At 36.0% G+C, this 25,796-nt stretch overlaps 1 protein-coding gene across 2 annotated transcripts in view; it reads right to left on the reverse strand.

Annotated features, from left to right (window-relative positions):
- The window catches only part of STIM2 (stromal interaction molecule 2), a 164,543-nt gene that overhangs the window by 36,785 nt on the left and 101,962 nt on the right, over nucleotides 1-25,796 (reverse strand). For both annotated transcript variants that reach the window (XM_020897628.2, XM_020897629.2), the window contains exon 3: nucleotides 22,694-22,808. In XM_020897628.2, coding sequence (XP_020753287.2) covers nucleotides 22,694-22,808 — 115 coding nt within the window. The remainder of the gene's footprint in view (nucleotides 1-22,693; nucleotides 22,809-25,796) is intronic.

Below are 25,796 nucleotides of genomic sequence, written 5' to 3' on the forward strand. Positions count from 1 at the left end.
TTGGTTTACAGATCAGGAAGCTGAGGCTCACAGAGTATGAGTAACTTGTCTAAATTCATACACCAAGTAAGCAGTGGAGATAGGATTCAAAACAGTATCTGTTGACTTCAAAGCCCCGGCTCTTCACCATTACACTCCACATCCTCCTCTCTCTGCATTAATGAGAATATTTCAAAATACAGCCAAATTCACAATCAGCTGTGTCACACCTTGGATATAAAATATTTATATCTACACCATGGATATAATACATATAATACATCATTTACATTTACTCTGCATTTCATTTCTTAATATCTCTCTTACTACTTTTTAAAAAGTGCTACAGTCTAAATTTATGGTACCATATCTAACGTTCTTAATATTAAGAAAGCAACTGGCATAACAGTTTCTTTTGGCAAACTACGTATTTTAGAAAAATCAATTCCTAATATCTTAATACAGTACTGCACAGCTAAATACTTTACCATTACTACACACTTACTACTTTCTAATAAAGTATGAAAACTTTTTTATAAGTATCAAAAGGTATGGTAGGAGGGTCAGGAAGGAGAAAGTAAAAATATTGTTAACGAAAAGTAAGTATCCTTAAAGCTGGCTATATGAAATGGCTAGTGAAAGAAGTTCTATATTTTGAAGCTACTCAGATTCACAACCTAAAAACTGTCATTTGAAAAATATCTCAATTATTGCCATATTTATGTGAAGTGCTAATTTATAAAATATAGGTGCAAGCAGTATTCACAACTTTTCCAAAGTCTATTTCAACTAAGAATTTCAAGTTACAAAAGACTCAGAAGTTCTTACAGTGATAGTCATAACTTATCATGGGAAAATGCAACTGACTGAAGGTTCAACACAGCAAGACTTTGGTGAAAAGCAACTGTAACTGAATGTAAAATAAACATAAAAAATAACTTTTTAAAATTAAAAAAAATGAAAAAGTTTAAAGCCTTCCACACTCTGTCTTAACTCAGGCAGTTTATAGACTTTGTAGTATCCAGAGCTCAAGTGAGACTTCAGCTGATCAGCTGCTCAGCACCATCAAGAGAAGCTTATCTTTAGAACAGAGCCAGCATGTGAGTGCCTCGGATACATGGTGGTCAGCGGGGCATGTCTCTGTAACATGGACTAAATTCCTGCACTATGCTATATTTGGACACCTAAGAGCCACACCCTGAACTTGGGAAGCCTAAATATCAGTAGCTGTATCAAAGAGAAATAACTACACACTTTCTTTCAAGGAGCTACTTACCTTTCATCATGCAAGAATTACATGTAATTTTTAGGCATCCTAGATAAATACTGGTAAATGTCTCAATGTTCAGAGTTCAAAAATTACAAGGGTATAGTTCTCTTCCCAACAGTGGTACAATGGACACTAAGAGAAGACTTTAATACTTTTCCTATTGTCAACTGCATTCTTATCATTTAAACAGAGTATGCCATCAACACCTATTTTCATGAAGATAATGGAAGATAACAAAGGCATATCTAAAAACAGAAACTGGAGACAACACTGAATCTCAAAATTGTATGACTGTTCTGAAGATTAACAAAACATATAGGAAATAACTCTTAAGAATGGTAGAAGTTCTCCACAAATGTAAATTATTATCACAGTATAATAAATATTATTACTTATAATAAGTTCAAGGAATCTACTTACTTTATATATCAGTCAATAAAATCAGTGGACTCAATGGCTATAAACGAACTAAATGTTTAATCAAGTTTTCCTAAATATCTCATTATGGCATCATTGAGGACATCACCTTAGGGACTGAGTGGATGAATTTCTAGTTATGTATCTTCCATTTTATACTCAGCCCTTGACCTTTTTCTTTAAACCCCAAACTGAGACTATAAAGAGCAATTCACATCAAATGAAAACAAGTTCTTTAAGGGCACACAATATCTCTCATTCATTTCTATATTCACAACACGTTATACAATGCCAAAAATATAACACACACTAAACAAATGTGGAAAGGCAGATGTTCTTAGGAACTCAATTAATACTTGCTGGATAAGTGAGTGAATAATAAAATGATTTATTAACCAAAGCCGCCAGGAGAATGTGACCTTTGCATTCACTCTTAGAGAGGCATTTCTAGATAAAGCCATAAACTTTTCAAAAGTATGGTTAAACTTCATAAAAAAGAGAGGATGATACTTTTCAAATACGTTTAACAAAAACAATTCTAAAATTACAGCTTTACAAATGTTTGCTTTTTTACCTGCTAAGAGTTCAAAATGCTCAAATTTTTTTTTCCTCTTGGAATTTGCAAGTCTCTTGAAAAGATTACCTGCACAGGTGACTTGGGATTTTTTTATTCAATAAATATTTACTGAGTGCACAGTAATTACTAGCGGGCGCTAGATAAAACATCAGAGTCAAGAAATTATTACTAAGACTGATGTAAAGCTTAATGTAAAAAATGTATTGACTTTAAGGAGTTCAACAAATGATGAACACAAAGTCCAGTTAATAAATACTTTATTTCTAAAGACTATTAAATCAAAGGCCAGATAAAAATTGAGCTTTCACAGTTTCACGTCACACATCTCTGGGCAAGAAGAGACATTACATGAGAAAGGTGTTAATCCTTATTTCTTCCAGAATAGAAAAATCCACCAATTCCAAAGGTAAAAGCATTTTCAAGATAATGTTACTCAGGAAATTTGTTTGATATGACTCTTTCTAGTACATCTAGCATCTGAAACAGTTTACGAATTATATTAGCTGCATTTGGTATATAGCCATTTTCCAATTTAGGCTTCATCTACTACATACATTACTAACACCAAAACAACTTTTAGAAAAAGTTTACTTGTTTTTTGAGTACTACTGACACAATGATTAAAACATTAAAATACTAAATGGCACTCCCATTTACAGGGGACTTTTTCAATAGCTAGAGTTATGTGATAAAAGAAAAATGTGAATAATGTGCTTTAGTAATAAAAATAAATTCATAAAAACTCTCAAATTGCCCAACAGTAGCTGAGTTCCATATGAGGATGGGAAGATAGACTAGTGGTGGTCAGAGTCTGCATAATGAGGACATGGGAATACTAGGTCCATACAAGGCAAGCTCCTGAGTGAGATAACAGCCCAATGGTGTCAAGAGACTTCATATGTACAGGGGGATTGAGCTAATTAGAAAATATATTGATGATAAAAAAACTAGGTTTTTCATGACTGGTGAAAAGAGATAGCTCAGTTGGTAAAGAATCTGCCTGCAATGTAGGATACTCTGGTTCGATTCCTGGGTTGGGAAGATCTGCCGGAAAAGGGAAAGGCTACCCACTCTAGTATTCTAGCCTGGAGAATTCCATGGACTGTATAGTCCATGGGGTCGCAAAAAGTCAGACACAACTCAGAGATAAACAGGGCAAGAAGTCTACTAAATAAACCAGCTAGAATTAATCCAGTAGTATTAGACTGCTATCAATGTGAACTAGTATCAGGTATCAGTGAGAACTCATGACTTTTAATATATAGAGAGAAGTAAATATAGGGGTATGTGCTTCTTAACTCTCTCTGCTGAGAGGGCCTGGGAATAATACCTCAATAGCAATGAGAAGACCTAGTGTGCAAATCTTGGTTTCTAAATACTACCTCAACTAGAAGTAACCATAACTCCTTGGAGTAATGGTTGTTTCCAGGGGTACAGCTAAGAAATAACAAAATAAGCCCAGAGCACCTTTTTGTGCCAGAATATAAGGAAGGCTCAAAAAACTATGAAGACACACATATAAAAAAAAAGAATAGAAAAGTCAGCTTGAATGGTTTACAACAGTCATATCCAGGACAATTAAAGCATCAAAATAACAAGAGCAACAAACTCACTGAACAAAGTAGAAATCCAGGAGCCATGCTGATATAAATGAATAAATGCAGATGATCAATCTCAGACCAGTCATAAGATTTTGAGATTCACTATTTCTCCCACTTCTATTTTCAAGATATGCCATTTATCTCCCACCATCTTCACAGGACAAGATGTTAATATACTCTGTTTAATTTTTCCTTATAGTAGAATGCAACTAATAAGTAGAAGGAATGACGGAATTCTAAAAACCATAATTTGCCAACCATCAGAGTAACAATTAATTCAGGCAAAAAACAGTCATGGATGCTAAAATCAGTGGGTGAAAAGTGATGAGGGATGTGATGTTATGAAGTCTCCAAGTTTCTCTTCACAAAATAATACTAACTACAAAGGGGAAAAATGCAGCTTTATGGTTACAGAATAAGAATAGACATTATCTTAATCAAGTGATCAAAGGTAAACTGCATAACACAAACCAACACCATGTGTCACTCAGAAAGATCTAACGAGAAGAATTATTCCCGTGACGGTCCAGCCCAAAATGCCTAACGTGGATCTAATCACAGAAAACATTAAACAAATCCTAATTTAGATACGATCTACAAAATTACACTGTTAACAATTACTGGCCAAAGACATACAAGGCCAGGAAATATTGTGGAATTGTTCCAGATTAAAGAAGACTACAAAGTGAGGACAACGGGGTATACTTGCATACTCATCATTAGGACCAAAAGCAAAGTTGGAATGAGGGCCTCTGGGCAGTGTTTTGTTCCTGAAGACTTTCACTAAATTTGAAGCTGCTTTCAATTAAGAAATTAAAAACTGTATTAATAATCTTTCTTTTTCAATTATATAGGCATAGAATTCTAATAACTGCTAACTTCTTCATTACTTTGTAGTTTGTGGTTTTCTTCAAGAAAGTATGGTAATCTTTTAACACTAATAATGGTTAAAGCAAATACTAGGTCCTTACTAGCTGTCTAGTTCTAAGCTGTATATACTGATTAACTCATTTAATCCTTAACAGAGTCTTCTACAGAGGGTACTAATACCAGATACATTTCACAGATGGGGAAAGTCAAAGACAGATAAGATTAACATACTTGCCCAAGGGGAAAAAAATCTATATAAAGACTTGAATCCAGGCAGTCAAGTGCCACACTTTCTTTAGAATACTGTCTGTTTAGGAAAGGATAGCTGTACCTTGGAGTTTCTCAAGATATCGGTATCCAAAAGGTGAGAGACCTCAGTGATTATAAAGACTCAGAATCTTTAAAAAAGCTAACTGTTCAACATTCACTTAGTACCAGGTTGGTCTTCAACATTCACTTAGTACCGGGTTGAAAAGATTAAGATCCTATCTTCATAATATTGGAAAGCTTGCCAATAATTTATGCTATTTAGAAAAAAAAAATAATAAACTACTGCAAAAATATCTTTGACACTTTTAAAATGAGATTTACTATTGCTCTACTATAAAAGCACAGCTGGAATTGAAATAAACTTTCTCTCTTTTTTTTAACTTTTCTAATTGTCTACTCAATAATTCCCATTTATATTTCCTTGTTCTCTTGCAATTGACTTATTTCCAAGATCCAAAAGTGTTTTCCTGGTTTAATTCTTTTTTCAGGCCCCAGACGTGTCACTGCGGAAAAAAGTAATTATGCTTACTTTGGTGAAACAGTGTTGGAGACAAATGAACAAGTTATTACCAAATAAGTAAACTCAGAATTCTTCTTAAATTATGAATTGCCCTCTTATTCCAATAAACAGAATACTTTATTATCTAGTAAGTAATGATAATTTATTTCAATGGAATTGTTGACAAACCAAAACCCTACAAGTGACCTATAAATCCTGCCTAGTCAGTTCATTTGCACAACATATGAATTCTTACATTCCTGAAGACAATACATTATCTGTTTTGTAGCTTATGCACATCTTCAGTCTACACAAATGTTACTAGTAAAAATATTACACAAATTTGCTACTTCAGAGAATTCTGCTCCTTGCTTCCTATTAATATAAAGAAAAGTGAAAGACAACCACAATGACAATTTTTTGAAAAAATACTGTCCAAATTTTTCATTAGAAAATACAGAAAATGAAAATAGCACTGCAAACTAAATAAAACTTCCACTTCTTCTAGTAGCCTAAACTCATACAAGTATTGCTTTTCCTAGAATTGATAACAGCAGGAAATTACCCATAACTACTAATAATTTAGTGACTCTTTGTAGTTTCACAAAAGTATATCTTTCCAGACAACTCACTAAGGATGACTTTGTAAACTTTATAGTCATTGATTCTCTAATGTTATGTCTGTTCTTTTCCCTACTGAGAAGACCTCACTTGGCAAAAATTGATGAGTAACACAACTGACAAGAACTCTAGGACATGACGAAGACACAGCATGGGAAAAGTATTCCATATTCTTAAGCTCTTTACAGTAGTTGCAAACAGCAGGCGGTATTATTATTTAAGTGTGATGCATACTATTTGCCTTTAGGGAGTGTGTCATGTGCCAAGAATCATATTATTCCTTACACTGACAAGTATCTGGAGGGCATCACTTTCTCAAGATTTCCAGACTAACGCGGAATGGACAGCACCTGCTTTTTGCCACCTCAAATTCACTTCTCTGATCCTCCAATGATGCTTTTAAAAACACCTATGTCTCCTCCCGCACAGTACAGACATTTCTGGCAATCCTAGGTGAACGCAGTCAGGGTTTCACCTCATCAATGAAAAAACTGCTGTGTGGTAGTGAACATCTGTAACAGCCAGAAAAATTCTGGAAAAGGTAGAGGTGGAGCAAACTTTACTGATAGTGTCCAGTGCTGACAGTTACATTAGCTCATTTAATTAAAATACCAAAATGGGATTTAATGAAGCATTTATATTTGGGAAATAACATGCTCTTACCATAAAATCCAGAGTGGGAAGAAAAGAGGTCTGTGAGAAAAATCTATTTGTAATCCAAAAGTTTTCAACTGAAAATGTCAAGAACGTATCAGATTTTCTGAAGGAGTAACTATATTTTGTATCTTGTGATCCATGCTGCCAGACTCCACTCACCTACATCTGGATCCAGAATAACCTTTTAAGCTTTTCTTCAATCTACTCTTGTCAAAGTCTAGCTTCTCTTGCTCATCAATCTGTTACAGCTGGTTTGTCAAGTAAGTACCCCTTTTCTCTCTGCTGTCTTCTGAGACAAGACTCATAATCACCAGGGAGAGAGGGTTGGAAAAGGAAGTAATCAGAGGGCATCATTCTGGAGGTCACACTGACAGTTCTAGGTTATGGCCACATGACCTAAAGCCAGTTACTTCCTGAAATTTTTCTAACTAGAGTAGGCAGGAAAAATTCTTTTCTCTTTTGTCATGACCCTGGGAAAAGGTAAGTCTACAACTGCCCACAGCCACAGAGTTAGCCTTAGGAAATACAGTAGGAGAAAATGAAAGCAAAACCCAGAAAGAAACAGAGAGAAATACAGATGACCAGAGTGGATTAAGCCCCTGACTACATACCTATACTCTCCTTAAATAAAGATGGCTTTAATTAATTGATTTTCTCCTCCATCAATTATATCTCAACTGGGTCATTTCATTAATATGTAAACACATTTAAAATCTTTCACCTTAAAAAAAAGAAAAAAACTGCCCCTCACATCGTATCTATCTTCAGGTATCATAACCCCATTTCTCTTCCCGTTCTTTTGAAAGTCAGTATTTACTGTCTTCACTTCCTCTTTTATCCACTCTAATGCGCTTTCACTTCCACCATTACAGCGCAACTGCTCTATCAAAATCATCAACAACCTCAACCTCTCCACTTTGCTGACCCAAGGGCAGATCTCTGTTGTGATCTTACTCAAACTTCTGAAGCATCTGATCCTGTCTATGTCCTTTTTAAAAAAATGTTTCCTTCATATACCTCAGCACCCTAGATTCTCCCAGTTCCCCTCATAATCTCACTGGTCACTTCTCTTTCCTCTTTCCGGGATCCTTCTCTGCGTCTTGACCTCTCAGCACTCAGTCCTTCACCTCTTTGAAATGGGATCTTGATGTTTTTCACCTATTTCCTCCCATTATTGATCCCTCAACTGAGCCTTTTTTAATCTTTTTTCCCCCAAACTGCCTCCAAGAAATTTTACCACCACAGGTACATAAAACCTAGGCACTGCATGATCCTTAATTCCTGTCTCCAACCTCCTTGAATTCAACTTCCTGAATCCAATCCAACAACAAATCCTGTCAGCTAGTCCTTCAAACTATATCAGACCCCTCTGCTACCTCCCTCTACCAGGTCACTGTAAGAGCCTCAGCAGACCTTTTACTTCTACTCCTGTCTTCTCCAGAGTCTTACCAGCCACACAGTAACTACATAATCTTTTCAAAAGACAGATCACACATCACTGCTTAGATCAAAACTCCTAAATGGAGCTAGAATTGCAGTAAGTATAATGGCATTATACTTAATTCCTGAACTCTATTAGGCCCTACAAGGTCTTCTGAGATCATGCAAACCTGTTCATTACCTGTCTTCCTAAGACCGCTAACTTCATGAAGGTAGGATATCTATTTTGATCAATGCTCTATTTCCAAAACACAGAATAATGCCAGTCTTCAGGAGGAATTGAATCAACTCTTAATGACTTAACGAATGGAGCAAATGGGTATGCTTTTGTCACTTGCAATAAATAATATCTTTGATGATTTGCATTCTTACAACAAATTTCCCATTACTTGAAGTACTTTGAGTCTCTTTATCTTCTGCCACTAAAAAAAAAAAAAGACTTAACTAAAACATATCAACTGCTCAAACTTTAAAAGAAAGCTCTATAGTAAAGAAGAAGACATAATACACTGTAATTTCAAGCCAATCAACAAAGCATGTTGAACAGTCAGTTATGCACAGTAATTTATTAAGCGTTTAGTCTTGTGATAAATTCAGCGTCCAATATTTAATATAGTGCAGGTTCCATTAGAAACTAGAGCGATTACTTTGAGGGGACATTCTTAAAAACCACTCAAAGAATCTAGACACAGGCCTAAAAACATATATCAACTAACTTAAAACTTAATCTTCTCTTTTTCAAAATTACACATCTAAAAGAGAATGCAGTCTAAAGTCATGGTCAGATTCATGCAATTGGGCATGCTCATTAAAAACAGATGAGAGAAATTTAAACAGCTGCCAAAGCCGATCAATCTTCAACTATCTCACACTGCAATCTGGGATATGCTTGCTTACCTTTGCTAGGGTCACAGGCTCTGGATCAGTGGGTATGCAGCTAGCACACAGAAACCTATTATTATTCACTGTGGTAGAGCTGTAGCACTATCATTAAAATCCTGCCACAAGATATTTGGTACTGGTCAAAACATGGAAAATAAGGATGTTAGAATTCTATATTCTTACGATATATAATTCAGAAACCAAACAAACGAATAAGCAAATTTTAAAGGTAAGAATTCTTGGATCTCCCCTCTCTAATTACGCATCCTCTTCATCTTCCCTTTTCCCAGCCCAGCCCACCTCCATCCCCTTCCAAAAAGTTCAATGCATTGCTTTAAGAGAACTGTCACTCAAATTCTTCATAGGAAGTAATTCTATAAAGGGTTTGAAAATGGCTAGTGCCATTTAGCAATGGAAAATTATACTGTCAACCAGTTTCTTGCCTGTCTTACACTAAATTCATTTTTTATTAACCTATCTTTTCAAACCATAAACCAACATAATTGTAAATAAAGAAATACTGACACATTACATTAAGATGTAATAAGGTATACTCTGTTGCTTGCTTATATAATTGCCAAGATTATAATATTTCTAATAAAATTTTGGGGATAAAAAAGATGCAATAAGGTGTAATCCCAACTTCCAACTCTTACATTAATACAGAGTGGTAGTACTTTTTGAACAAAATCCCTGCTGAATTAAAAAGTTTTTGAAATGTTCAACTTTTTAACATGTCAGTAAAGTACTTCCTTTTTTCTTTAAGCATAATCAAATCTACCAGTTTCTTAAGAAAGCCCTTTACCTGATCAAACCATTTGTAATTGCCATTCCGTTTCCTCCATTTTCTTACCTATGCCTTAAATAAGAAGTTACTCATTTATCTATTTCATATCTACTTATTCTCATAAATCAGTTTTTATTGTGGCAAAATATGTGTAACATAAAATTTACCATTTTATCCACTTTAAGTGTACAGATCAATGGTATTAAGCATTCATATTGTTGTACAGCCATCACCACCACCCACTCCAGAACTCTCATCGTGCACAATTTAACTCTGCACCCATTAATCAATAACTCCCCGTTCTCCTCCCTCTAGCCCCCAGCAACCACTATACTACTCTGTCTTTGACTTTTGACTACGCTAGGTACCTCATGTAAGCAGAATCACTGTATTTGCTTTTCTGTGACTGAGTTATTTCACTTAGTATAATATCTTCAGGGTACACCCATGTTGCAACATTTGTCAGAAGTTCCATACTTTTTAAGGCTGAACAGTATTTCACTGTATACCACATTTTGTTTATCCATTTATCTGTTGGTAACCATTTGGGCTGCTCCACTCACACCTTTTTTAAGATTTATTTGGTGTGCAAATGTGAGTCAATTCCCCATACCAATGTTTAAATTGCTATCTGTAGGTTAACGATAAGTCTTCTTGCCATACTTAATGGCTTTTTTCCAATATATCACATTTCTCTATTCAGTACTACTGGCCACTTTTCATCTCCTCTCTCTATCCCCCAGAAAGAGAGAAGAAATTACTTATAAGGATTCATAGAATGCAGACATAAAACATGAAGGACACCAATGAACTAGAGAAGTAAAATGAAACTAAGAAGACACACGAAATATACATGAGGACCCTTATTTAACAGTTACAAAAAGTAGACAAAGAAGGAAATGAAATCACCAAAAGGGTTCACAAAATAAGCACAAATCATCTCCTCCTAAGTACAACTGTTCTCATTACAGAGAATTAAAAAAAAGATTCTTCATGAGGGCTCTCTCAGCATATCCTTTGGTGGCACAGGCGGACTCAACTATACAACCATCTGTCACCTTCTGAAAACTCTCCTCTACAGACTTTCAAGAAACTGTATCCTCCTGATTCATTTCCCATGTCTTGATGGCCATTATTTACCTCATTAGCTACTCATCTGTTTTGTCTTATTAGCAGTATTCCCAAGGAGCTATTCTCTTTCCTTTTCCTTCTTTTGATGAACTCTTAATTCCTATGACTCTAACTATGACACCTTTATATGAAAGAACCACAGCTCTACTCATTAGTCCTGTTCTGAAACAGCCCTTAAGCAGCCGTAAGCTCCTAGCGATAAACACCTGAGGCTATTTTTTTTAGCTGATTACATGGTAAGAAAAGAAAATTGATAATGGAAGTAAAAATTAAGTCTCCTTCAACGCAACTGACATTTGCTGTTTCATTTTGTCAGACTGATCTAGACTCTTTTTCTCAACCTTGAAATATTTTAATTTCAAATGTGAATTTTCAATCCTTTTTGGACATTATCTTCTATGAAGATACATAGAAATGTAATGACCTTCTAGTTTAATAACTTAAGTATGCAGCTGATTTTAAACAATTTGAAGCAAAAGTTTCTAAATGATTCATCACTTTCAATTTCCTGGAAGAATTAATACTGATACAAAGAGAAAGAGAAACAGAAGACTAGTCAAATGTTAGAAGAATGTTTATTAAGGACCTCTTATTAAAGAGCACCCTAACCAGAGAAAGTTAGACAATTAACATTATTTGTACTTAGTACTCTATTTCAATAGAGTACCCATTCATAGTGTAAAGATTTTTAAGTATAAAACATAAGTGCTATGTGATTTATCCTGTGTTTTATCATACATTCCCTCCGAAACATATTTATATATGTAATATATGTATATACATATGTTCCAGAATTACATAAATGCTTATAATTTTTAGAAATAAGTCATGTTCACATTCAAATTAAAACGGTTATCTAGTATCTTTGAAATCTTTATTTTCTTTGTATTTATAATTTGCATTATTTCTATTACAATTGCTTCTAAATTGCATTTCAATGTATGGCAAAAACCACTACAATATTGTAAAGTAATTAGCCTCCAACTAATAAAAATTAGCCTCCAACTAATAAAAATAGCCTCCAATGAAAAAATAAAAATAAAATCAAAGTACATTATTAAAAAAAAATAATAAATTGCTAATATTCACTAGAATTGAAAAAGAGACCCAAGTAAACATAAGCCTTGCCTGAGAAAAGATTTTGTAAAACTAGCCACCTTTGAAGAAGAAAATACTATTACCAACGAACAAGTTCTGTATCCAAAAGAGCAGGAACAAAACATCTGTTCCACCTAAAGTAGAATTTGACATAGTGAATCTCCGAAAATCATGTGATTTTAACAACCAGAACTTGAACCAGAGTCCCTCCTACCCACCCCTTTCCCAAAAGATTAGTAAAGCAAAATTTAATACACATCTATATGGAACTGGTTCCCAATTGGTGGGGTAAGGAAAGAAAGAATAATAAGATGTTCAAGAAAGCCTACGGTTTTCTAGATAGTCCATCACAGTGAAAAGTGGACAGCCCTTATTTTTACCTTCTGCAGAAGGTTCTGTTACTGTACTCCAAACGTGAGGTATCCCTTGAGTCTGTGAACATAGCAGAGGAGAAATGTAGAATAATTCAGGTATATAAAAAACCATAGTAAGGCAAATTCGCAAACAATTTTAGAATAGTACCTCCTTAAATGATAAAAAAAAAAAAAAGCTTCACTGCATGATGAATATATAAAAGTTCATTATTTGAGGAAAAAATGAAGCTCACAATACATCTAATTCACGTTTCACACAGAATAGAAACGATCAAGTTTTCCAGAGCCCAGCGTACAGAGAGATGTAATAAGCAGTGGGTCTCTGCATCTTATACTGAGAGATGGTCTCTATTTCAGAACAAAACCAAGAGAGAACTATAAAGGAATACAGAGCTGTCTCAAAGTCAAGTATCTGCTATAGATTCAAAAGTCATAATTCATCCTAGCAAATCAGTATATGCAATGACTAAGTCTCCAGAAGTATCCTGAAATAAAACAGAGTCCCAACAATAAAAGAGAAAGAGAAATAGAAGACAACTAAAATAATTAAAACCAAAATAGTTAGCCCTGAAAGAGACCTGAAATTCAGGGAACAAAGAGACCGAAATACTAACACAGGGTAAGATTAAGAAACATTAGCGATTTATTGTGAGTGCTCGGAACTCATCTGGATAAGTACACAACACAAAGAAAGCTATTTGATTGTAAAAGGATAAAAACACACTTTATATAAAGTATAAAAATCAATTCTGATTAATACAAAACACTATTTTTGCAAAATGATCAAGTAATTTACATACTGATCAAGTAATATTTATGCTATTCTTACAGAAAAAGCCCGTGTTAACACACTTGAATGTTGGTTGATAGAATAAATGAACAATATGCTTGTCTTACCTACTCTCTACATAAAAGAAACTTTGACTATACAAGACTTTTGCTAGTGGTGCAAATAATGATATTTGTCATTCTGAAACTCTAGGTCGAGAACAGGCCTTCCTTTGTATAAACCACTTTCTATGGGCTATGAAAACCTAGTACCTCTATAGATAGGTAACAACAACTTCTCCTAGAACTAAAAGTATGACATAAAAGTTGAAGTGTTAAACACCTGGATTAATAAAACAGATAAGCATCTGAAGCATATTGAGTCTTACATTTTTAAAATGTGCTATATTAACTACAAATATCCTGAAAGCTATTAATCCAGCAGAGTGCCTCCCACTGAAAGAGTGACAAAAGATAAAAGATAAATGCCCCTTTATATGCAACTAACTCCTCAGGCCTTACCTGACTTCTGCAGGCAGACCAACATACTTCTTTTTCTATTAACCCACAGTGCCTACTACCTATCCTGATTACAGATAGTAGAAAGTAGCACATCATTTAATTACTTGTCAATAGAACTTTCTCCAATAGCAGACTGTCAGCAAGTGGAGGACAGAAAACATATTCTTCATCTATGTATCTTCAGAATCTGTGTATCTTCAGTATCTGTTTATTTTCATTCCTCCCACTCAAATCCACATTACATTAAACTCAAAGCAGGGTTTCTTGACTATAGCGAATTCATTGTCCTATAACTCTTCTATATTACACAACTTTCTAAAACAAGAAACTGTAATAGCTCCTAATTAGTGCAATGATGATAAAAAGACTGAAATACTGTAAACAATGCCAACTCATAATTTCTACAATAATATCCTTCTTTGCTATTGAGATCAGGCACACATCAAACATCCTTAATACAGTGCTCCAGGTAGTAAGTGATAACTGCCCCCAACTCAGAAACCTTAATCTCCAGTGTCCTCTATATGTTCTGTGCTCACACTTATCTTAGTCACTGAGCACTTGCTAGGTGGCAGGCACTATTCGAAGCACTTTACATTTACAAATTTATTTCATCTTCAACATTCTGATGTAGTAGATGGCCTTACCCCTATCTAACAGATGACAAAACCAAGACACAGAAAGGTTAAGCACTACATGTTAACAGCAGAAGACAAATATTAAAACAGTGATTTATTCTATCTCATACACTAAAAAATTACATTTCTGACTTGTAAACTGTGCTTAGTTGAGGGATTTAGGACTAATGTTGGGAATTACAAGTACTCATTTTAATGTGCTAACCTGTAAGTATATCCCTCTTTTTCTCACTTCTAGGAAAATTTTGTCTTTCAAAATCTTGCTAAAGAGTCATCCCCTGATGAAGACTTCCTCATAATTAATCTATCCACTCTTTTAAAGTGCCACAATAGAACCACTTACCTACTATTTAATCAAATCTTCATGTATTGTTATTTAACATTTCGTTTGTGGACACGTAACAATACTGTAAACTTCTGGAAGAAAAGGGCCTTATCTTATACTTGAATCCTGCCATAGTGACTGCTATGCATACTGTAAACATACAATATTGTGTTGATGGATGCCACAAAGATAACTGGCTACCTTATTATCCACGAGGTCTACATTTTGAGTTACTCTGCTGATAATGTCAAACAATATGCATTGATTGTTTGATTGTTTTACATTTTATTTCATTCCAGTCTCACTGTAACCAACAGCATATACATGAAAAAGCAATTTTATTGCCATTTAGAGATCCACGTGTATTTTTTTTTACACCCAGAAAAAAGTCCTTAGGAACATCAAGGATCTACATAAAGAAAGAGTTAAAATCCTCATTTCTTTTAGAAATGTAACACCCATCGTCAGGAATTCTTTTCCTTTATATTTTCTTCATGTAACACTGGCATTTTTACTTTCCTTAACAGAAGGAAAATGCTCTTGCTCATTTCTCTCTAGCTAGATTTTGAACATACTTTAAAACATACATTATTAAAGGCTGACATCTTTCATTCTCTCCAGCAATTTCAGATTCTTTAAACTCCTAATTAAAAAAACAACAATAATAAAACTTCAGCAAAATTTCCAAATATCTAGTCAACGTGTAAAAACCAAAATTATACAATGACCTTATGTAAGATAAGACCCATACTGAACATGAACAGGATGGAAAGATTACCTCATGGTTGTCACAGGTTAAAATAACTATTTAACCCAATGAGTTATTTTTAAAAACAGTATATTACTTAATCAGTTTTATATCTACCATGACTCCCCTAGATCTCATACATAATCAATAATTTTCTATATATATTTTCCTTCATTAGGTATCTGGCTGCTATCTAATTGCTGCATTTATTAGTTTTAACAACTGATCCAGTTTATCAAAATCTGTCTGAAATCTAATATTAGTTTTTTAAATGACTTTTATTTATATCGGACTTTTGCCATGTGCAAGCTAACCAAGGATGCTCTACACACACACACACATACATTCAGGTCACACTGAAATTTTTCTATATGAGATCAGTATCAATTTCTGAGGAACACAATTCTACCTTTTCCCCAATTTGACAACATTGCATAAAGATCTTAGTTACATTTCATCACCCAGAGAATTGTATACTAAATGGTGAGTCTTTAGCCTAATATATCTGTTCATTTTACTGATGAATATTATGAGACTGAAGCAAAAACCTTACAAAAATTTAAACAGAGCTGAACATTTTTGTTCATTCAGCATTATTACAAAGATAAGTAAGTTAATACTTACTAAGTGCCTATCAGGTGTTGCCAGGAAGTATGCCAGGCACTTTTACTACATGACTCATTTTACAAGTGCATTTTACAAGTGCATTTTAAAATGTGCCAGATGTCTTAATGTTTATAAACAGAAGGGGTGGGATGTAAATTTGTACAGCTTGAAAACCCACACACCACCTAAAGCAGGCTACCTCTACTTCCAGCAAATTTTCAGGTAATTGAAGGAGAAGCTATAAGGGGGCTACCATTTATGGTCTACCTCCTTATTGCCTAGGGCTTCCCTGATAGCTCAGCTGGTGAAGAATCCCCCTGCAATGCAGGAGACCCCAGTTCAATTCCTGGGTTGGGAAGATCCCCTAGAGAAGGGACAGGCCACTCACTCCAGTTCTTGGGCTTCCCTTGTGGCTCAGCTGGTAAAGAATGCGCCTGCAATGCAGGAGAACTGGGCTCGATCCCTGGGTTGGGACAATCCCCTGCAGAAGAGAAAGGCTACAGACTCCAGTGTTCTGGCCTGGAGAATTCCATGGACTATATAGTCCACGGGGTCTCAAAGAGTCAGACATGACTGAGCAACTTTGACTTTCCTTATTCCCTTCCAGAACTCCTGGTCAATCCTCACAGCTGATTGCAAACACCCCCTTCTGGGTATAATTCTATCAGAGAGTTCATTAGTCCTTCCAATGAGCTACCTCATATCTTACACTTACTTCTATTATTATACACTATCACCATATGTTGTAATTATTTCTTTACTTTTGTTTTCTCCACTCATCTACTTACTTCTCATATTAATAGCTCAGAATGCATTTAACTTATCTTTAATACCCAGGATCCACTGCCTGCTTAACACAACCCATGAGGCCACACTGCTTCTGTAACATGAATTAGCTTACCTGCAACTGATAAAAAGAAATCATGTTAACACAAAAGTCATATCATCTCACAGGTGACTCTTCCTCACATGTTATCATTTTACACCACCAAGTAACAGGAACTGGATACAAAGTATAAAGACAGAACAATAAAGCTATGAAAATGATGTCTGCTTGCCATTCCTTCTTCCTCTTAGCTCAGCCTGGCCACAGCCTCTTAGAAATGCTTGTTGTTTAGTTCTCATCTTTGCATACATTGCCCTTATCGTCATTATTCAGCAACTTCAACCCTATCTAACACTGCTTTTTTTAAGTTATCTTTATGTATTATTAAAGGTAAAGTTCTGCAGTGAGCATAGTATTTACTGGTTAGAAACTGAACACCTCTTTTTTCTTACCTGTGCTCGTATTTTTATTAGTACTATTAGTGCTCTGATTACAAAGCTGCATAGGTTTTGAGTAGTTGGTTCCAACCCCAATTTTCTTCCATAAATTCCAATTATTAAGCATAATAATTGAATAGCTAAGTTTTCCAGGAATGCATATATTTCCTACAACAGAAATGCCTGTACTCAAAGTAAGAAGTGAATTACTGAGTATCCAGTGCTCATCAGACATTATACACTCATTCATTCAACAGATCTTTACTGAATATCACAGTAAATAAGGCACTGTTCTAGGCAATGGAGACACAAGGATGGGCACAGGTATGACTGTATGTTTGTGTCTATGTCCATGTGTGTTTGCATGTGTGTGTATGTATCTATATCCATATTCAGCTAAACAAACTTAAGTTACATATTATTGTATTCTAGTCACTTTATCAGCAGTTTCCAAACCTTTCCCGAAGAATTACCTTCTGTTTCCCAAAGGAAATCTTTAAGAGAAACAAAATATACCAGATAAAAGCAGAACCCTACACATTTAGCATGCCCTGTCCCCCGAAATGCCTCCAGGACACCTGGGGCTTGTCAGGTTACGATTAAAATCACTGACTTAGGAACAATGCCCTGCCTTTTTACACGAGCACTTTAATAAATGGAAGAGTCAGACATGATAAAGTCAACTGAGAGAAATGACACTGAGAAAATCAATTAGACCACTACAAAACTTCTAAGAGACGTTTCCTTCATTCAGCTCCTCTCTCTTCCCGCCCGTGCAGCTGTTGCAGAAGGAGCCTGAGACTGTTCCAAACCCTGACCCCTAAGAGGTTGTTATGTGGGGGTGGAGACCGGAGTTCAGAGAAAAAGAAGCCTGGAGTAGATAATTTAGGCCAACTCTTTGAAGAGTCAAGGGGAAAATCTTCACACCACCATGATGATAAAATCTCAGGGCATGGAAATGAAGTTAAAAGCCCAGGGAAAAAGAGATTTAAGAGGCTATTCAAAACTTAAAAAGATCTTCCAACTAAACCCAAACAGACATTTCTCATTTCTCACAAAAGATACCTCACTAGGGTGAGAAATCAAAATAGGGTTTAGGGACAAAACCCCATCAAATCTGGGACACAATAATAAACAAAAATACACCAAGATCCCCCTTTTCTCTGAGGCTAACTTTTTTGGGGGCAGGGGAGAGAACAAAAAGGACAAGCAAAACAAATTAACCAATTATATCTTGGAAGCTCATACATGATGGGGGTGGTGGAGAAAGTCAAGCTACAGAAGAGGGATCAACAAGGATACAAAAGACAATGGGGGTTGTGGTTTGCAATTTGCTGTTTTCAATAGAGTGGTCAGGAGAGACCGTAAGGAGAGACTAGCCCAATAAAAGAGGTAATCAGGAGGACATCTGCATTCCTGCAGCAAGGAGTCCATCTAGGAAAGAGCCCAGTGAGAATGAGATGGACAGAACAGAAAATGGAAAAGAGGGTCTAGGATAGGGCAGATCACTGACCTTTAGAGGTCTTCCTAAAGACTTTAGCTTTTGCAGCCAAAGATGGAGAAGCTCTAATAAGACCAGGAGTTGACTGTGGCTAAGATCATGAACTCCTTATTGCCAAATTCAGACTTAAATTGAAGAAAGTAGGGGAAACCACTAGACCATTCAGGCATGACCTAAATCAAATCCCTTATGATTATACAGTACAGGTGACAAATAGATTCAAGGGATTAGATCTGATATACAGAATGCCTAAAGAACTGTGGATAGAGGTTCATGGCACTGTACAGGAGGCAGTGATCAAGACCATACCCAAGAAAAAGAAATGCAAAAAGGCAAAACAGTTGTCTAACAAGGCCTTACAAATAGCTAAAAAAAGAAGAGAAGCAAAAAGCAAAGGAGAGAAGGAAAGATATACCCATTTGAAAGCAGAGTTCCAAAGAATAGCAAGAAGAGATAAGAAAGCCTTCCTCAGCGATCAATGCAAAGAAACAGAGAAGAACAACAGAATAGGAAAGACTAGAGATCTCTTCCAGAAAATTAGAGATACCAAGGGAACCTTTCATGCCAAGAAGGGCACAATAAGAAACAGAAATGGTATGGACCTAACAGAAGCAGATCTTCATGACCCAGATAACCACAATGGTGTGATCACTGACCTAGAGCCAGACATCCTGGAATGTGAGGTGAAGTGGGGCTTAGGAAGCATCACTACAAAAAAAAGCCAGTGGAGGTGATGGAATTCCAGTTGAGCTATTTCAAATCCTAAAAGATGATGCTGTGAAAGTGCTGCACTCAATATGCCAGCAAATCTGGAAAACTCAGCAATGGCCACAGGACTGGAAAAGGTCAGTTTTCATTCCAATCCCAAAGAAAGACAATGCCAAAGAATGTTCAAACTACCACACATTTGCATTTATCTCACACACTAGCAAAGTAATGCTCAAAATTCTCCAAGCCAGACTTCAACAGTATGTAAACCATGAACTTCCAGATGTTCAAGCTGGATTTAGAAAAGGCAGAGGAACCAGAGATCAAATTGCCAACATTCACTGGATCATGGAAAAAGCAAGAGAGTTCCAGAAAAACATCTATTTCTGCTTTATTGACTATGCCAAAGCCTTTGACTGTGTGGATCACAACAAACTGTGGAAAATTCTGAAACAGATGGGAATACTAGACCACCTGACCTGCCTCCTGAGAAATCTGTATGCAAGTCAAGAAGGAACAGTTAGAACTGGACATGGAACAAGAGACTGGTTCCAAATCAGGAAAGGAGTACGTCAAGGCTGTGTATTGTCACCCTGCTTATTTAACGTATCTGAACAGTACATCATGTGAAATGCCAGGCTGGATGAAGCACAAGCTGGAATCAAGATTGCCAGGAGAAATATCAATAACCTCAGATATGCAGATAACACCACCCTTATGGCAGAAAGAGAAGAAGAACTAAAGAGTCTCTTGATGAAAGTGAAAGAGGAGAGTGAAAAAGTTGGCTTAAAACTCAACATTCAGAAAACTAAGATCATGGCATCTGGTCCCATCACTTCATGGCAAATAGATGGGGAAACAATGGAAACAGTGTCAGACTTTATTTTTGGGGGCTCCAAAATACTGCAGATGGTGATGGCAGCCATGAAATTAAAAGGCGCTTACTCCTTGGAAGAAAAGGTATGACCAAACTAGACAGCATATTAAAAAGCAGAGACGTTACTTTACCAACAAAAATCCATCTAGTCCAAGTTATGGTTTTTCCATTAGTCATGTATGGGTGTGAGAATTGGACTATAAAGAAAGTTGACTGCCAAAGAACTGATGCTTTTAAACTGTGGTGTTGGAGAAGACTCTTGAGAGTCCCTTGGACTGCGAGGAGATCCAACCAGTCCATCCTAAAGGAGATCAGTCCTGGGTGTTCATTGGAGGGACTGATGCTGAAGCCAAAACTCCAATTCTTTGGCCACCTGATGCAAAGAACCAACTCACTGGAAAAGACCCTGATGCTGGGAAAGACTGAAGGCGGGAGAAGGGGACGACAGAGGATGAGACGGTTGGATGGCTTCACCAACACGATGGACATGAGTTTGAGTAGGCTCCAGGAGTTGGTGATGGACAGGGAAGCCTGTTATGCTGTGGTCCATGGGGTCACAATGAGTCGGACACAACTGAGCAACTGAACTGAACTGACTGAGCCATTACAGGATATTGAGCAACTTTGATTTATATGGTCAACAGATTGCTCTGCAAGTGAAGAACAGACTACCACAGAACACAAGCATTCACTAAGAGATGCTTAAGGGCCTACCACCATTATGAGAAAATTACCGTGATATCTAGGAAGAGATGGGAGCTGAACCATGGTAAGAGCACAACAGGTGGTGAGAAGTGGTCACGTCTTGTTTCCTTTCTTCAAACATGGTTAAGTGGGCTCCATTCAACTTACCACAAAACTCCAAATCTAAAAGATGTTAGGAGCAATCGACTCCATAATGGATCACCAAGTCCTTTACTAGTATCTATGTACTACTGAGATATCTCATATAAATTGATTAAATCTTACTGAGTTTGACCATTTTAGCACTTTAGCCCATGAAATTTATACTCATTTATTCCTTCCTGGTGGTTCAGATGCTAAAAAAGAAAAAAATCCTCCTGCAATGCAGGAGACCTAGGTTCAACCTTGGGTCAAGAAGATCCCCTGGAGAAGGGAATGGCAACCCACTCCAGTATCCTTACCTGGAGAATTCCATGGACAGAGGAGCCTGGTGGGTTACAGTCCACGGGGTTGCAAAGAGTGAGACAGAACTCAGCAACTAGCAAGTTTGTATTACTTTAAAATGGTATGGGAAAGGGGAATGGAGACAAACTGGTTTTTTTTTTTAAATCTATGTATATTTCATTGAGGTCAACAGTATTTTTTCCCTTCTTTCATTTTCTTCTTCCCAGAGTATTTCATCAGAATTATTTTTAAAAAATTAAAACAAAAATGTAAGCAAATCTTCTTAAGCATTAATAGAAATATGAAGCGCTGATGGAAATAGTTTCTTGTATCTTCTCATTTCCAAATGCTACCACTGACAGCCTAGTAATAATTTCTTCATATTCCTACTTGGCAATCTGCCATAGCTTCTTTTTAATTTCATTTCACTATTCAAATTTGAAGAGAAAAATATAAACTACAATATAATTGTGATTTTGATAAATGAATAGAAACATTAGAAAAAAGACATTTTATTCAACTCTGTTACCAAAAAAAAAAAAACTTGGAAGACTTTTTTTTTTAAAGTAGCTTTCCAATACTAGGGATCTAGTTGAAATTTTATGTCACACATCTTTTCTGCCCTAAATAATTATTATCCATAAGACGGTTTGAGGACTTAAGTGTGGAGAAAGGAATAAAATATAAACTACACAACTTTACCAAGCAACTATTAGAAGACTTCATAAAGAGTTTGCTTAAGAAAAGGTTAAAAGTTCTGTGCCTTCTAAAAACTTTAGAAACTGTCCTCCATAACTAAAAGGAAAACTTTGTGATCCATATGTTTATTTGACAAACCTTTTATAATAATACCATTTAACAGATGAAACAACACTCTAAAATTTTAAGCTCTCAGACATGTGTTATCTTATTTATTCTAGTATAAGGTGTCAAATTAACTGAAAACAGGCTGACCCTTAAGAAATCCTAAGAAAAATGAAAATCATATTTCAAAACCAAAACTGGAACAATTATTTATTAAAATATAAACATTCTCACAGAAATACTATTTGGATTTTTTGGTAAATTGTATGTTAAAAATGGGTGAGCAGTGTACAAAAGCAGCTGAGAGCTCCAGATCACTAAAACAGCCTTACCTTCTGATGTTTTCCACCGTTTCCATAAATCCTCAACAGTTATGTGCTTATCTTCTCTGTGCAGATGGCTGTGTTTATTAGTGGCATCTTTATATTTCATATCTTCTCTGATAAACTATAAAAGAGAAAACATTAAAGTATACTTAAATGAAAACAAAAATATAAGCAAATCTTCTCACATATTAATGAAAATCCTGAGCACTGATAGAACAGTTTTCTGTATTTCTCTATAAACAGAAAAAAAGTAAAATTTGAAGTCCAGTGATTGGTAATTTTCTGATAACAACTGGCATATTTTTGGTATTTTATACTCATATTATTCTCAAATGCTTATCAAGTTTACTTAATAAGATATCTTCTAATTATAACAACAGCAGCAGTTAAAAGTACGTACTTAATGCTCATTATTTATCAGGTGGGCTTCCTTGGTAGCTCAGCTGGTAAAGAACCTGCCTGCAATGCAGGAGACCCCGGGTTGACTCCTAGATCAGGAATATTCCCTGGAGAAGGGAGAGGCTACCCACTCCAGTATTCTTAGGCTTGCCTGGTGGCTCAGATGGTCAAGAATCCACCTGCAAGTTAGAAGATCTGGGTTCGATCCCTGAGTTGGGAAGATCCCCCGTGAAGGAGGAGATGGCAGCCCACTCCAGTATTCTTGCCTGGAGAATTCCATGGAGAGAGGAGCCTGGAGGGCTACAGCGCATGGGGTCACAAAGAATCGGACACGACTGAGCAACTAAACACACATATTTATCAGGTACTGCTATATGTTATATAGTAAACATGTCACATCAGCACACATACACACAGAGTCTTTTAACTATTTAACTTCATGATGGTTCTATAGGCAAAGTATCAAGTATCACTATGTTATAGGTGAAGAAACCAAGCAAGACCCAAAGAGGTTAAGTACTTTTCCAATGTTGAAAAAAGAACATCAGAGTTGAGATTCCAGCCCAAGCAGTTTGGTTATGCTCAACAGTATAAAATGCTGCCTCAATTTGACCAAATACTTAGTGACAGGGACATTTCATTACACAGTAAAGAGCCTGAATCACTACATTGTATTTTTGTTCTTCTACATTTTAATTCATCTCTTCTAGTTGAAAGACATTCAATTACAGCATTTAAAACTAAAGTATTTTACAAAACTGAAGTAGTCCTCCCTATTAATCTTACTTTAAAATATATAGTAAGAAAACACTAAAAATTTTTTGCTAAAATTTCTTTGCTAAAAACCAACCCAGTCTGTATTGCCTCATTATATAAAATTCTTCAATTTCCCTCCACTGTCTACCAAATAAAAAGCAACTTTTTATGAATTATGTACTACTTCCCAATCTTGTTTCTGACCATCTTTTAAGCCTCATCTCTTGACAATTTCCACATATAAACCCATTACTCTAATTATGCAAAAAAAAGTTTTTGTAGATTATTATGCTTTTTCTATCTCAATATTTCTGATTTTTCTTGTTCAGTATTGTTTACTTGGCATCTTTACTGATTTTTTTCCTGATTCTGAAATTATAAGGTCATACAAAAGATTATTTAAGAAATCCATAATGCAGAAAGTGGACATCTCTTACAGCCCCAAACCCAAAGTCATATTTTTATGACTTTTGGTGAAAGAGGAGAGTGAAAAGGCTGGCTTAAAACTTAACATTCAAAATCAACTAATATCAAGGCATCTGGTCCCATCACTTCATGGCAAATAGATGGGGAAAAAGTGAAAACAGGGACAAATTTTAATTTCCTGGGCTCCAAAATCACTGCAGCCATGAAATTTAAAAAAGCTTGCTCCCTGGAAGAAAAGCCATGACAGACCTGGACAGCCTATTAAAAAGCAGCAACACCACTTTGCCGACAAAGGTCCATATGATCAAAGCTATAGTTTTTCCAGTAGTCATGTATGATTGTGAGAGATGGACCATAAAGAAGGCCGAGTGCCAAAGAATTCATCCTTCTGAATTTTGGTGCTGGAGAAGACTCTTGAGAGTCCCTTGAATAGCAAGATCGAACTAGTCGATCCTAAAAGGAAATTAACCCTGAATATTCATTGGAAGAACTGGTGCTAAAACTGAAGCTCCAATACTTTGAAAACCTGATGTGAGGAGCAGGAAAAGACCCTGAGTCACTGGAAAAGACCCTGATGCTGGGAATGATTGAGGGCAAGAGGAGAAGGGGGCAGCAGAGGATGAGATGGTTGGATTGCATCACTCAACGGACATGAATCTGAGCACACTCCAGGAGATAATGAAGGACGGGGAAGCCTGGCATGCTGCAGTCCATAGTGTCACAAAGAGTCAGACAGGACTGACATCATGAACAACAATAATGTACCGATAGTGAATATCCCCTTCCGACAAAAGGCTAACGTTTGCTTTTGAGTAGAGTTGTTCTCTACTGAAACTACAAAAGAAAATTTAACAGCTATATAATATCGAGAAAATCATTTAACCTTTCTGAGCTAAATAACCTTGGGTGTAAAATGAGGAAACAAAGTTTTAGGAAAATAAAAACCACTACTCAACATGTGGTCAGCAGACTACTATCAGTCAGCAAATTGATAGCTGCATACAATACACACAGAAATGGAGAAATTTCAGAATTTAGAAACCATTATAGCAATCAGACAATGTGTTCAAAGAATCCTACCTAATCGTGTGGCAAATGGACTTACTGGATAGGCCCTATCCACAATGAATTGAAATGGAAAATCTGGTCCCTCACCACAGGTTAGCACTAATCTAGACAATCTGGAAAGCACTCTTCTAGAAGGTCCACTCTAGCACTTGTATATGCTATTGTTCTAAACAGTGCCTTACTCTTTTTCTAAATGCTCCTTTAAAAAAAAAAGTTATTTTTAAAGCGACCTGTCTCATTGCCTCTACTTCTCTTGTCTATTTCCTATTTCCCTATTTCTGTCCATCCCACTTCCTCTTCCTGACTGACATTTTCAGAATCCTGTAGATATACCTGCAAAAATCACTGCTGCTGAGATGCTCATAAACCATCCCTATCTTGTAAGAAGAGATCCAAGAGCTAGAGAGAAATTCTAGACTGAAAAGCATGGTGATTGACAGGACACAGAGGAAGCCTGCCT

The sequence above is a fragment of the Odocoileus virginianus genome, chromosome 21 (genome assembly GCF_023699985.2).
Source record: "Odocoileus virginianus isolate 20LAN1187 ecotype Illinois chromosome 21, Ovbor_1.2, whole genome shotgun sequence".
Taxonomy (NCBI): Eukaryota; Metazoa; Chordata; class Mammalia; order Artiodactyla; family Cervidae; genus Odocoileus; species Odocoileus virginianus.